At 35.9% G+C, this 13,755-nt stretch overlaps 1 protein-coding gene across 1 annotated transcript in view; it reads left to right on the forward strand.

Annotated features, from left to right (window-relative positions):
• The window catches only part of LOC114126396 (uncharacterized), a 36,007-nt gene that overhangs the window by 7,991 nt on the left and 14,261 nt on the right, over positions 1-13,755 (forward strand). The window contains exon 2 of the mRNA XM_050202992.1: positions 11,464-13,116. Coding sequence (XP_050058949.1) covers positions 11,464-13,116 — 1,653 coding nt within the window. The remainder of the gene's footprint in view (positions 1-11,463; positions 13,117-13,755) is intronic.

Here is a 13,755-nt window from a genome sequence, read left to right on the forward strand (position 1 = left end):
AGAATACTTTCGATACTGTATTACACGTTTTTTTATAATAATTATGCAGTTGATGGATGACTAAAGAACAAAGGCAAATGACAATAGTGTTAATCATACATTAAATTTAACTTGCTTTGATATCAATTATACCGAAGAGAAAACAGAAGTTCTTTGCCCTTTCGTTCAAAATAGATGCACGCTGGTAAACGGCAGATACAAATCATCGTAATATTGTAGCAATGACTAAACATGAAAAAACAACAACTTTATGCAACGGAAGACAAAATGCGACGACCTTGTATTACTGTGTTCAGTGTTTTTGTCCGTGAAATATTTCCCAGAATAATGAGAAAAAAATATAAACGTCCGCTGCCGATCGAAATGTAAATCGATCATGGTAACTAATTGGAAAAACGATGGGTGATTTGAATTCACGGACTGTCAATGACAACAACCCCTCGAAATAACTGTTTTGACGGAACGAAAAAAAAAAAACAATGTGATTTGACAGGAAACCGAAATAAACGCATAGAACGAAAAAAAATCAGATTTCCCGCCATTATAATATAAAATAATGTATACATAATACTTGGTCAAATCACGTTTACTATGTGTATATATACGTTTGCGTAGTTGTTGGTCGAACGCATGACTGTCTCGGTAAATATGTAACAATCATACCTACGGACAACGGAGAAATAAATTACGTTATCTTAGTTCCATATCTAATTCCGTTCAGTATAAATTCCAATAGGTTTCTGGGAGCCTTGATCTGAACGCTGCAGCAGTATGTCAGATGAATAGATAATTTGGTGGTAAATATATGTGTACATTATAGCGTATTGTATTATTATGTCCGAGTCCATATACCTTGGCGAACGTCAATCAAATACTTCGAGAAAAAATAACAAAACATTATTATACCATCGTAGTCGTTCGGCGTTATTTTCAATACTACGTACATAAAAATCAGTCGAATAACGTTCGAAATCAAACTAATATATTATATTATGAGCAATTACTACGTCTAATACTAATTTCGGATAGATAAACGCGATGGCGACAACTTCACGAGACGATGAGTATTTATTTTTTTTAAGTGCGAAAATCACTTTTTATAGTGATGGCGCAGGTCGTTCCGAATTACCAAGACTACTAGGCAGAATATTTCAACGGCTGTGGATGTCATAAAAGACGACGGACCGTCGCGTAATAATAACTCGTAGTTTTAATACCTGCCGCGTACGACGCATTGTGTAAATTGTTTCTTAAGCATTCTGTCACCAAAAATTTGGGTCATAGTTTACGGACGATTGAACGTAGACGGGCAACGTAATTATAATAGGTATACTGTGTTGGTCACCTAATTTCACGCGACGTGCGTGTGTTATTCGGGTACCGGGCTGATCCAGTTACCGACCGAAAAATATTATGTATGTGGTGTACACGAACACAGCATGTAAGTACATTACGAACCGTGCGGGCGGGCGCCTGGGAAACCGCGAACGTATAACAAAATATGATTTGGTATATAATATATTGTGCACCTAAATAATAGTATCGTAGTCGGACAAACGGAATGAGAGCGTAACGCGTGGTGGCGGAACTCCCGGAGCTCTTCGCCGCCGTCGAGCTTGTGAAGTTGTGAGTTAACTATCAAATAATACGACTACCGAGGGAATCGTAACGACGATAAACGTATATCGGCAGACACGTGGTTCGTTAATTATTGCGCAACTGTTGTAGGTCAAAGTCAAAGAATACCGCCATCATCGTGGTCGCGGGCAAATATCGTGTATTTTTACTGGCCTATCAATAAAATTGATAGCTATAGGCTTACGTAAAACATTAATATTGGCATATTACATTATGAAAATTATTATTTTAGAATTTTTTTTTACTTATTCAGATCAAATTTTAGGACTAACAATTAGTATTTAAACACGTGTTTTTTGGATTATTTTGAACATTTTTCACTTTTAAAAACATATTAAACATTCTGCTTGATTTTTACATCGTAAGGCGTTTCACTGTCCAAAAATATTTTCGATTTCTCATTTTGATGTTGACATTTTATATTGTGTATACGCTTATTTTAAATTATTTATTTGAAAAATTCAAATTGCTTAGTGATGATGTGCAGGATTTATTTTACTGTCCGTTGAGTATATATAGGTATAACTTATTCAAGAATTATATGCATGATTTTAATGACTTCAACGTTTAGAGAACATCGTTTCGATTGTGCCACAGAACATAATACACAAAACTATCATGAATAACAGCTTACAAGAAAAAAGAAAAACGGTGACAATACGTCTTGTAGGTATGTTCTAATATGTACCTATTTTCATTACGTCCTCGTTTCGATGTCCTGCATTATATTATATTCATAATACGAAATGACCACACCAGATGTGTTTAACTGTAATATTTTCGGATTGCATGAATCGAATTTTCGGATTTACCGTGAAAAATTGTCATCATAACGCGTCGTTATTTAGACAGTCATTTATAACGACGGCGACGTGTAGCGCTGCGACGATCAATCGGTTTAACACCGGAAAAAACGTACAGAATCATTTTTAATACATCACCGCGATGACACGAATATTTTTAATAATATTTTTCGTATCAAGCGTTAATTATTAAACAGTTACGTAAACTGTATTGAAAATTATATTGAATTTATGATTGCCATGATTCTACGTTTGACATAAAAAGTTAAGTCCATCCATCTAGATTTATTATGATTTTGTCACAGCTTCTCTTTATAAATAATAATACATAATAATTTGTATATTATAATTTAATATTCTCTGTTGAAAAAGTAAGCGGACCTTCTCTTATCGTCATGTTTATATGCAAACGTATCAATAAATTTTTTTTATTATTTGCGAAATAAGACGTATATTTTCTATAAGTGCACTGAAATGTTTGTTATAAAGAACAATATTGCTATCATTTTGATCTTAAACCATCAAAATATTGATTTATTGATATTTTTAAATTTGAATTAATTTTTTTTATAATAATATACTTTGATATATTTATTAAAAAAAAAGAATTTAGACATTTTTTATTAGCAGTAATAATAAATTATATTACATTTCATTAAACGCTTTGATTGTAAACATTATGTTTAAAGGATCATAATAAATTTACAATTTAATTGTTTGTTCTCGTTTGGCTATTATGGAATTTAAAAAAAATCTTATCCTAGCATCCTTTAATATACATATAATTATAAGTTCATTTCATATTACCTATACATTTGTATGCAACTATGCAAATGTAAAATACTCCACAGAATACTTTTTACATACTTTTATTTCTTACCAACCGTTTCAAATAAATAATATTATTATTATTGTGAATCACCTATTTATTTTTTACTGCCGGAAAACTGTATACAATTAGGTTTGATTAGCTATTATAGTCGTGAGATATTAATTAATTGTTCTTGCTATTGTTTGTGACAAGGATTTATCGAATGTTTTCATTGTTCGATGATATATGTTTTATACATAATGATACATTTGGTGAGAGGGTTCGGAGTATTATAATAGTAATTTTTTTTTTTTTTTGTTTTGTTTTATTTATGTGAAAGTTATTTTTGCATACTAATAGCCTGTTCAGTATCTTAGACAATAATACAGTTGTACTTAATAGGTTATTTATATTTAATATATAAACTATGTAGGTACAATGTTGCAGCAGGTGTATCGGTGACGATGGCGAATAATTTGGATTGTTGTTTGTCTAAATGTTGATCATCCGTTAAGATTGTTAAGAATCAAAACGGATGTTTGATGAAGTTCAAATTATTTCATAATGATAAGTGTAATCACCATTTCATGACACAGTTTCAACAAAAAAATTATGTACGTACAGATGACAATGAAATTAGCATAAAAAATATACCATCGCGGAAATTTTCATCTCCCACGCGTTAAACAAACTAACCGGCTATATTGTGTGTATAGTATGCACTTTATATACATTTACGCGTTAAATTATTAGTTACTTTCTCTACTTATATTTAAACTTATTATATTTCTATTTATTATTTTAGCTAATGAAGAACCATTTAATGAGGTTAGCTTAGTAAAATTAGTATAGTAATTTGTTAAGTATAATAGTAGGTAATATAATTAGTAATAAACTAGTAAATTATTATTTTATTACATTCAAATTAAACACTATTAACTATTAGTACAGAAAAACATAAACAATGTAACTTAATGTTAACACTCATGAATTCATTTTTATTTCAAATAAATTATTATTTAAATCACAAGTTATTATAAAAATATAATTAGATAATATTTTTACACAACCGATAATTTTTTTTAAATTTACAATTAAAATGTCAACTCTAACTTTTCCATAATTACATCTTTAATAAGTTTGGTAACGTAATATTATGCATAGTGTATTATATATATATATCCACACATGTAATCATTAGGATACACGCAAGATTCATGGGTATCTTCTCTTCAGGTATTTAAACTATTTACCCAGTAAATTGTTTGTCAGAATGTCAGATGATTGAGATGATACATAATTGCGTATAGTTGTACTAAACAAATAGTTAATCACGATATCAGCTTAAAGATATGGTGAGGTACCTACTATTTATAAACTAGTTATTTATGTTGCCATGTTGGCACCTATCTGAGAAATTAGTTATGCTATTCATTATTTAAATCACTAAACTTGTAAAAACTAACTAATTAACTAACTAACTTGCAATTTATCGACAAAGGTGAAGTATCTATAAAAGTCATGTTCAAAAATGTATTACTAATTCACTTTTCACAAAAAAAAATTAATTTAAAAAACAGATCGATCACGTCATTATTTCATTAGATATCTTGAATTTAAATCGAAATAAATTACTATTTTTACGAGAAGGTGTTTTAATAATTTGTCATATAAAAAATAAAACTATTAATATTAATTAGCATATAGACTGATAATTTATTTCTTTACTCAATAGGTTGGAAATTATAAAAGATAACACAATATTATTATTTTTTAGTATACACAGCTCAGAAACTGCTATTAGAGCAAGGGCATAATATATTTAACAATAATATGTTGAAAAATTATGCCATTTTGATTACCGATTCGATTAAATGTATATGTTTAAAAAACCATTAAATAATAAAATATTACAACCTTACCTATAACCGGCCTAACCTAGCCTAATATTATTATGCGTTCTACAAGTTTCCTTGTATATACTGTGCACATCGTCTTCGTTATACTCACTTCAATGCAACAGGCATAAAATTCCGTTATGTCTGCGGACATTCGGAAACGCGTTTAACTCGAAGCGCGCGCGTTGAATGCTAATCGAATCCCGAGACTTTTGGACGTCTTTTTTGTGGACGGACACGTAACACGATTATCTGTACTTACACGAAACACAATTTTTAAATCTGTTTACGCGAGTAAGCGTCCTAAGGTATTATTATATTATACCATTACAAATATATTATTATGATGTATTACATTATTTTCATGTTCGCTGCGGGGAAACCGTGTGGAACCGGTCCTCGACGCTTGGTGGTAATGATATTATATTATATATGAATACGTATAACGATTAGCGTAGGTACTCGAGCGCGATCGCACACACGCACATCTTGTATATAGTTAAGTACTTACATTATATTTATAAGTATAATATGATATGACAAACGAAATGTACAAGTTTAATAAACGTTGATAGCGTATAATATTATATATATATATATAGGTCGATAAAAATATACATATTGTACAAATAAGTAGGCACAGGAGTGGCGCGTTTATCAGCTACAACATAGTATGTGATTGAACGAAACTCAAAACTAATTTTTAACTATATTTTGTGCATGGGAAAATATTCACGAAAAACATCTAGATTGAAAATAAGTAAATCATACATAGAAGCGCTACGGGGGGGAGGCATTGTCAGGGATTCGGAAAGCACTAATTAGGCGTAAGTCAAAAGTGATAAGTCAGAACTTTGAAATCGGTGTGTTGTTAAATAAATAATAATCGGAACCGGACGAAAGACGTAACAGCGTCAAATCAGCGGTCAGTCAACCCGAGGACAATCAAAGTCGGGGGCAGTATACGCGGGGAAAGCATTTGTAATTAGTATAGTCATGCGAGCAAAAAAAAAAAGAAAAAAACTCGAGAAACACAGAAATCGCGCGAAATCAAATTACGTAGGTAGCGTTTAGAAGAAAAAAAACTACTTGGCGCCTTTAAGCGCACGTAGGTATTATTATTTATTATATATACTCGTCTTCCGCGATGTTTACCGCCGGCCGTGTGTATTCGCGCGCGGTAGTCGCAGCGGCATTCTTCTCATAATATGCATAATAATCATATTATTATATTCTTCTTTTGTTTTCGTCGGAAATCGCGATCGTTTATCGTCGCACCTGTACACTCGCTCGACCGTCGTGTACAGCAGATAATAATATTATTGTGTACCGTATAATAACGATACGATGCCGTCGTGTTATTACGGGTATACGACACGAACCGACACGAAAATCGCCCCCGAGGGAGAAAAAAATAATAATAATAACGATAATATTTAATAACGAGTGATGATGGTTTTGGAAACGATTTTTTTTTCCCCGATCGCGGTCCCCGGCATAACTGCGGGTCATCCGGCAACGTCGCATAGTTCAGTGTGTAACGGGTTAACGTAACGGTTCGGTAGGTATGCGAGGCCGCTGCCGCCGCCGCGGTCGTCATTGACAGGTTTTGGCTATACAGCAATATCATATATATATTATTATCTCGTGTACGCATGTACGCGAGCGTCGGTCATCCGTCGTCGAAATACAAAAACCGTCGGAGCTTTCGTGGATTATATCGACGGGCCTATGGCTTCGTATACGGCCGTGAACTGTTCGATTTTCACGGAAAATCCGAAGACGGACGCCGCAGAAATATATGCGTTTAATAATGCTTAATTGTCCGACCAAACTCGCGTGCGGACGTCACCTTAAATTTGTATTATATACTTGTAAGATTATCGTCTCTCGGGGGAGTCACATTATTATAATAATATACGTACCAGCTACAATGAATAACGCACCGGTCGTGCGTAATGAATTGTGTTTCGACATACCCTCGTGTGAGATCAACTGCTCTCGGTCGCGATAACGAATCGCGAACTATAATATGTAATAGGAAAAAAAAATACTTTACGCACGTGCGGTTAGTCGGCTGGCGTCTGGAGGTAGACCGAAAAAATACGATCGTCATCCCTTTTGTTTTCAATCGTTATTATATCGTCGATACGACCGCGGCGGGATCTAATTATTTCGCCTGTTGTAACGTCTGCGCGAACCGAATTATTACGCGAGCAAATTCGTGTTCGGAGCGTTTTATTGTATTCGAGGCGAGAATAATATACTATATAATACGATCACCGTGATAATATTAATATCTATGATGTGTATAATATAATATAAATTTTTCAAAATCCAAAAAAAAAAACCCGAACCCGAACCCGTATTATACAACTACATATTATTTAGCGGATGCCGGCGCCGGCGCTGTATCTATATAATAATAATAATAATAATAATAATAATAATAATTTTATAGTAATAGCAGAGGAGTATTATAGCCATGACTGACGACCCGTACAATGTGGACAAAAAACGATTGTAATCGCGACTGTGCGACCGATGGGTATAGGTAATTGTAGGACACCTGTGGTCGCGTTATGTTTGACGAAAAAAAAAACATTATTCTTGTTATTATTATTAATATTTTTTAAACCAATAGTCTGCAGACAGACAGTTAGATCGTCAGTGGGTCAAAAATATGGGTCTATTTCGTTTACCACAAACCCATTAGTGATACCACATAACGGGCTATATTGTTGTTGTTTTAGACGCAGCAGTTACGTGTACCTATATCATTGTGTGCGTTTGTTCCCGCGGAGTTTAGCGAACAATTGGTTTCTTTTCTTTTCATTTAAAAGTTTAGTATACTAATAACTATTATATATAGTTATTGTCGCCACTCGCCAGAGTTATAGCCAGCTTATCGACGGCAGTAATGTATTATTTATTTAATGCGAATGCCATTTACGAAATATATAGTAATTACGGCGTTATGCCGAGTGCAGTAATTTTCCATTGGAAATCGGTGTGTTCGAAATTTGTCCAACGCCATATTATTATTATAACAAATCGTTACGTAGAATAAAAATAAAAAAAAAAATCTAAAATTACTCGGCAATCTTCATTATTGCAATTATTCTTCACTCTAAAAAGTGGCCGTTTGGTTTGTATTTTAATGGCACAATTTTAATGTTCTAACCTTAATAACTAAAAGTACATAATTGTATACAAGTACACAATTATAACATACTTTTTTAAAGAGGAGTCTTTACAACAGTTTGGAAAACAATTGTTTCACGTTTATTATCATTTATCTTTGTATTATTGTGTTAATTATTTATTCATGGCTTATTCTTAAAAACCATTCAACAGATCTTTAAACAAATTAAAATACATTCATTTTAATAAATTAAATAATGAAGATAACATAATCAACAGAAAAAAATCTTGTATTACCATTTTTATTCGATTAGTATCTTAATAATTTATTATTAGCTTAGTTACTGTATTTTATGTAGTAAAACGAATTGCTGTAAGTTTTTTAATAAAATAGATATAATTATATTTTTGTTACGTTCAATAGGCGAATCAGTTATAGTAAAACCAAAAAAAAAACATTTTTTCTATTTATTTTTAAGTTATTTAAACTGCAAGTATTGATAATATGATAGGTTTTTTGTTCTCTTAGCATTAATAAATTCGTATTTATCGTATTAATATCTATATTGACTATTTTACTAATTATTATTCTATTATATATAATATAGATGGAAAATATATTAGAAATATAAATTTCCTGAAAATTAATTTATTTTCGTCAAACTTGTTCCCTCTGTAAAGATTTAATCACATAACAAATAACTTCTGAAGTAGGTATCCGTATACGTATCTATAACTGGTGATGTTACTTTTGTACTTTTATATAGGTACTGTGTATAATTTTATTTTCTCTACTTACTTTATCAGCATTTTCTCCAGTCAGTATCAACCAGCCGTGTATCGTCTCAAACAATATAGTATCACGTGTAATTTGATTAATCCTTAATCGTCAAAGACTTACCAGAGCTCGTCAAAAATCCTACTATGTAATAAAATAATAATAATGTAGCTCATGCGATGCATATAATATATTATTATATGGTATATACCTCTCAAATTTTGCAGTGAATTATGCAGTTTTACTGCGCGGAACGGATTAACACCATTTTTTTTATCACTGCGTTCTTCATTCGTAGTATTAATTATAATATGCATTTCCCGTGTACAAGTGCAGCAAGAAAGCGTAAACCGAGGAGTGATGTATAAAAGTATAAAAATAATATTTACATTATAATAAAAGGCGTGTGCGGGCGCTCGCAATCGTAGATTTTAATATTGCTCGATTGAGAGAAAGTGAATTGTACACGCGCCTGCATACACAATACACACGATATTATATTATAGTTTATAACATCACCCATTACGTGCCAATAGTTATATGCGTATTAAAACATCTAGATCCGGGATACGTAAGCATTAACCATACATTTGTTTGTATTTATATAGTGTATGGCCTTGTACGTCGAGTAATACATATGATGTGGGTATAATTCATATTATACAGGGTTTAAACCAAACATGTTTACCCCCAATTTTTCTCCAATAATACATTTATTAATATTTTGATTTTTGAATTTTTAAGTACACTTAAAAGTGAAATTTTCATTAAGTTGTATGTTTTATGAAATTTAAGGAGTGTTTCATTGTAATACAATTTTTTCCAAATGCATACCATCCTTTTGTAACAAAAAATATTAAGATTTTTTTTTTTTAAATTAACTAAACTAATTGTTATTAAATATATTTTATATTCTACGAAAGACTATTATAAAGGACAATAAATTGTTCTTTTACAACAATTTTAATAACCTAGAAATTGTTCACCGACAATTTATTTTAGCAAGAAAGTACAAATTAAAATTTGAATTAATTCATTGTTAAAGGATATGTCTAGTGATGCATGCATGCATAGCATGCATAGTGAATCGTCTTGTATATTTAAAAATGTATAATGCATATTATAGTATGTTATAATATGTACTATGTAGTGATAAATGGTAGAGTCTCCCTCCTAGTTGCTTAGCAGGAAGCGTACGACAATGACGCTTTGGTTGTGGTGACGTAGTGTTCTGCATTGTGTGAAAGTTGTGTCGTTTGTACCGTTCGTAGGTGCCAAATTGTATGGGGGAAAAAAGGTTTCAAGATAAAGAGTAAACACAACGAGCTGAGTCAGTGAAAGCGCTCTGAGACACCCACTATGTATATAATATACATGGTATGCAGTCTGATTAATAATAATTTTCGTGTGGGTACACTTATTTTATTTTATTGCGCAATAATACGTTAAGTTAGACGTGATAGTAACTGAAAACGACTGCCACATAATATTAAATTATGACAAATGCAGCAGATTACGTACCTTTATACACACTGCAGGTGCACAAATGGACGGAACAATTATATTATTTACTATTGCCAGTTACTCGTAATATATTATACTTTTTGTATTAGGTACTTGTTTGAAAATAAGATGATCTTCTAATATTCTTAGATTTTTGCCTGCGAAATGTTGTGTTTCTATTTATCGTTGTAAGACGTAATAATTACGGCCGCTATGTGTAGGTATGGAACAGTTAAATTTCAGTACACTAAATATATATATATATATATATATATATCAGGGGTGGCCACAACGAGGCTCGCGAGCCGCATGCGGCTCTTAAATCAAGTTTTTGCGGCTCTCGAACCAAACTTAGATAAAAATTAAATGTAAATAAATATTCCATCATTTGATTTAAAATGAAAAATGTATCTTTATTTTATAAACTTTGCTTTACAATGTGGCTCACCTCGGATTAACTTTATAAATTTGCGGCTCCCAAAGTTAAGGTTAGTGGCCACCCATGATATATATATATATACATTATACATATAATTTGGCCACTTTTTTTTATGATTGATAAATGAATACATAATTAGTATATACTTTTCGATGTATTTAACTTCTTTAAGCACCGATTGTAACGTAAATATAGAGTTTTGAAATTCATGCTTGAGAATAAATCAAGGATATAAACTGAAATAGTGAACACCTACAAAATTCGTGAATTTATAAGATTCAAACTAGGAACACCATAACAATATAGACCTATGTATCAGCTATAGCTACATACTGTTATTTAGTAATTAATTTTTTGAATTTTGAATATTATATTATACTATCAAATATTATTTTATCGCACATGAATGACGTCATCACATATTTATGTACAAATCGTTTGTGTTTCAGGTGTGGCGAGCGGCGAAAACGACAGCAGCGGACGTTCATCTTCGGACGAAGTGGTGCGAGTTGTGCGCAGAAGGCACCTCGACGAGGCGACCAAGACGGGCCATGAATCGAACGAGATAGACGACGACCAACACCGTCGGCGGGTCGACATGTCGCTGACCAGGGCCGAAGAATTCAAGTCGACCGCAGCCGCAACCATGCCGCAGACTGAAGCGGCGGCGGCAGCGATGCTCGACGGCGGCGGCGGCGGCGACGACGACTCTCGACTGATCGCGTCGTCTGCGGTCCAGCAGCAGCAGCCGACGGCGGACGAACAGACGTCCCAGTCGCAATACTATTACGAGTACGTGGGACCGACAAAGATCGGTTCGGGGGAAGCCAAGAGGGCTTCGTCGCGTGGCAGATCACTCGTACCGACGGAGCCCGATACTGCAGCGCAACAGTCGCAGCAGAGACGACAGCAGCAGCAGCAGCAGCAGCAGACGGATGCGGCGCCGGCGACGGACCGACAGCAGATCCGTAAGGCCGGCAACAGCGACATGGAAGACATACTGGACGGGTTCGTCAAACTGTTGAACGGTCAACCGGGCCAAGCGGGTTACCGGCAGCCCATCAAGACGCGCATCAACAACCGCGGACCGCCGCGCATATCGGACGCTTCGGTCGTACTGGAACCGCCGGCGTTCGTGCCGATGCCGCAACACCAGCACCAACACCAGCCGCAGCCGCAGCAGCCGCAACAACAGCACCAGCAGCAACAGCAACAGCAGCAACAGCACCAGCAGCAACAGCTACAGCCGCAGAACAAGCCGAAAGACCCGCCGCCGTATCCGTTCGACGTGCCGCAGCCCGTGGTCCGGCCTCTGCCGCCGCAACCGCCCAACCTCGTCAAACCGTTCTTGACCGGCGTGCCGTTGCCCGAACAGTTGGTGCCCACCGACGGCGGCGAGGACGACGGTGACCTGGGCCCGCCATCGTTGCACTACGAGGACGACGTGCCGTCGCACGTGCAGCCTCCGTCGTCGTCGTCCAGGCGGCCGGTGCAGCACCTGCAGACGGCCAAACCTCAACAGGAATACGACCTGTTCGCCGGTCACGGGCCGTCGACCGCGTTCAGGCCCGCGGAAAACGCGACGGAAAAATTCCCGGTGGACGCGCCTTCGTCCCTGTCACCGCCGGCGGCGTCGGACCGACCTGTCGCCGCCGAGAAACCGACCACCACCGACAAACCGTGGTCGGTGATCGACATCAACGCGACCCGCGTGATCGGCCTCCAAGTGTCGAAAATCGTCGACCACTTGACCTCGCCGGTGGTGCCCGCCTCGCCGATCGGAGTGACCACCGATCACGCCGCCGCGCCGACGACCAGCACTACGACCACGACCACTAGCACCACTGCTGCCACCACTAGCTCCAGCACCGGCACCACCAGCACCGGCACCAGCACGGCCGCAGAATCGGCGTCCACGACGACGGCCGCTCGACCGGAACCCACGTCGGCCGGCGAACACGTGACCGGCGTCGGTTCGGCGGTCGTCGTGCTCGAGCCGTCCACTTCGGAGGAACCGCATCGTGACGACGCGCACAAGCCCACCGACAACAAGTTGTCCAGCAAGCCCACGCCGCCCGTCAAGAAGACCCCACAACAGTCCGGTAACTATTGCGCACGGTCTTTATTTAGGTTATATGGCGATGAGTTGGGGAGGAGGCGGTCGACTCCCTCGCCGTTCGGGGGTTCGGATTTTTTCCGAACATATTAAGTAAAACGCCGGAAAATAAAATGAAATTCGACGTGACTGCGGTAGTTAGAACCACTTTTTTTCGAATGTTTTCCGTTTTATTATCAAATAGTTGATAGCCATAAAAAATCGTGTATTTGTGAAAGATTTTTAAAAACTGTCTTAACACTTTCTATGAATAACAATCGTAGATGCTATAGATATAAAATACATTCTGTCAGATAAATTATCACCTCTCCCACCCATGAGTGATAAAACCCACCATTGCAGATTACTGCAGTAGTACAGATCAATGGATAAATGGATGGTTAGTTTATTTGTGTGGGAACAAAGTGTGGGTTTTGTACGATTTCGCTCATTCGAAAATCCTGACGATTGATTACCATTGAGTCACTATTCGTCGTTTTGATCAAAATTCAGACGCTCCTATAATACAATATAGTAATTACACATTTGTAACGTATGATTGACGAACGAGGAGACTTAAAAAATTACCAAATACCAATATTTAGTATAATATTTTACCGTCGAAGTGACACTGTGACGTTGACAC

Source organism: Aphis gossypii, chromosome 3 (assembly GCF_020184175.1).
Source record: "Aphis gossypii isolate Hap1 chromosome 3, ASM2018417v2, whole genome shotgun sequence".
In the NCBI taxonomy this organism is placed as follows: domain Eukaryota; kingdom Metazoa; phylum Arthropoda; class Insecta; order Hemiptera; family Aphididae; genus Aphis; species Aphis gossypii.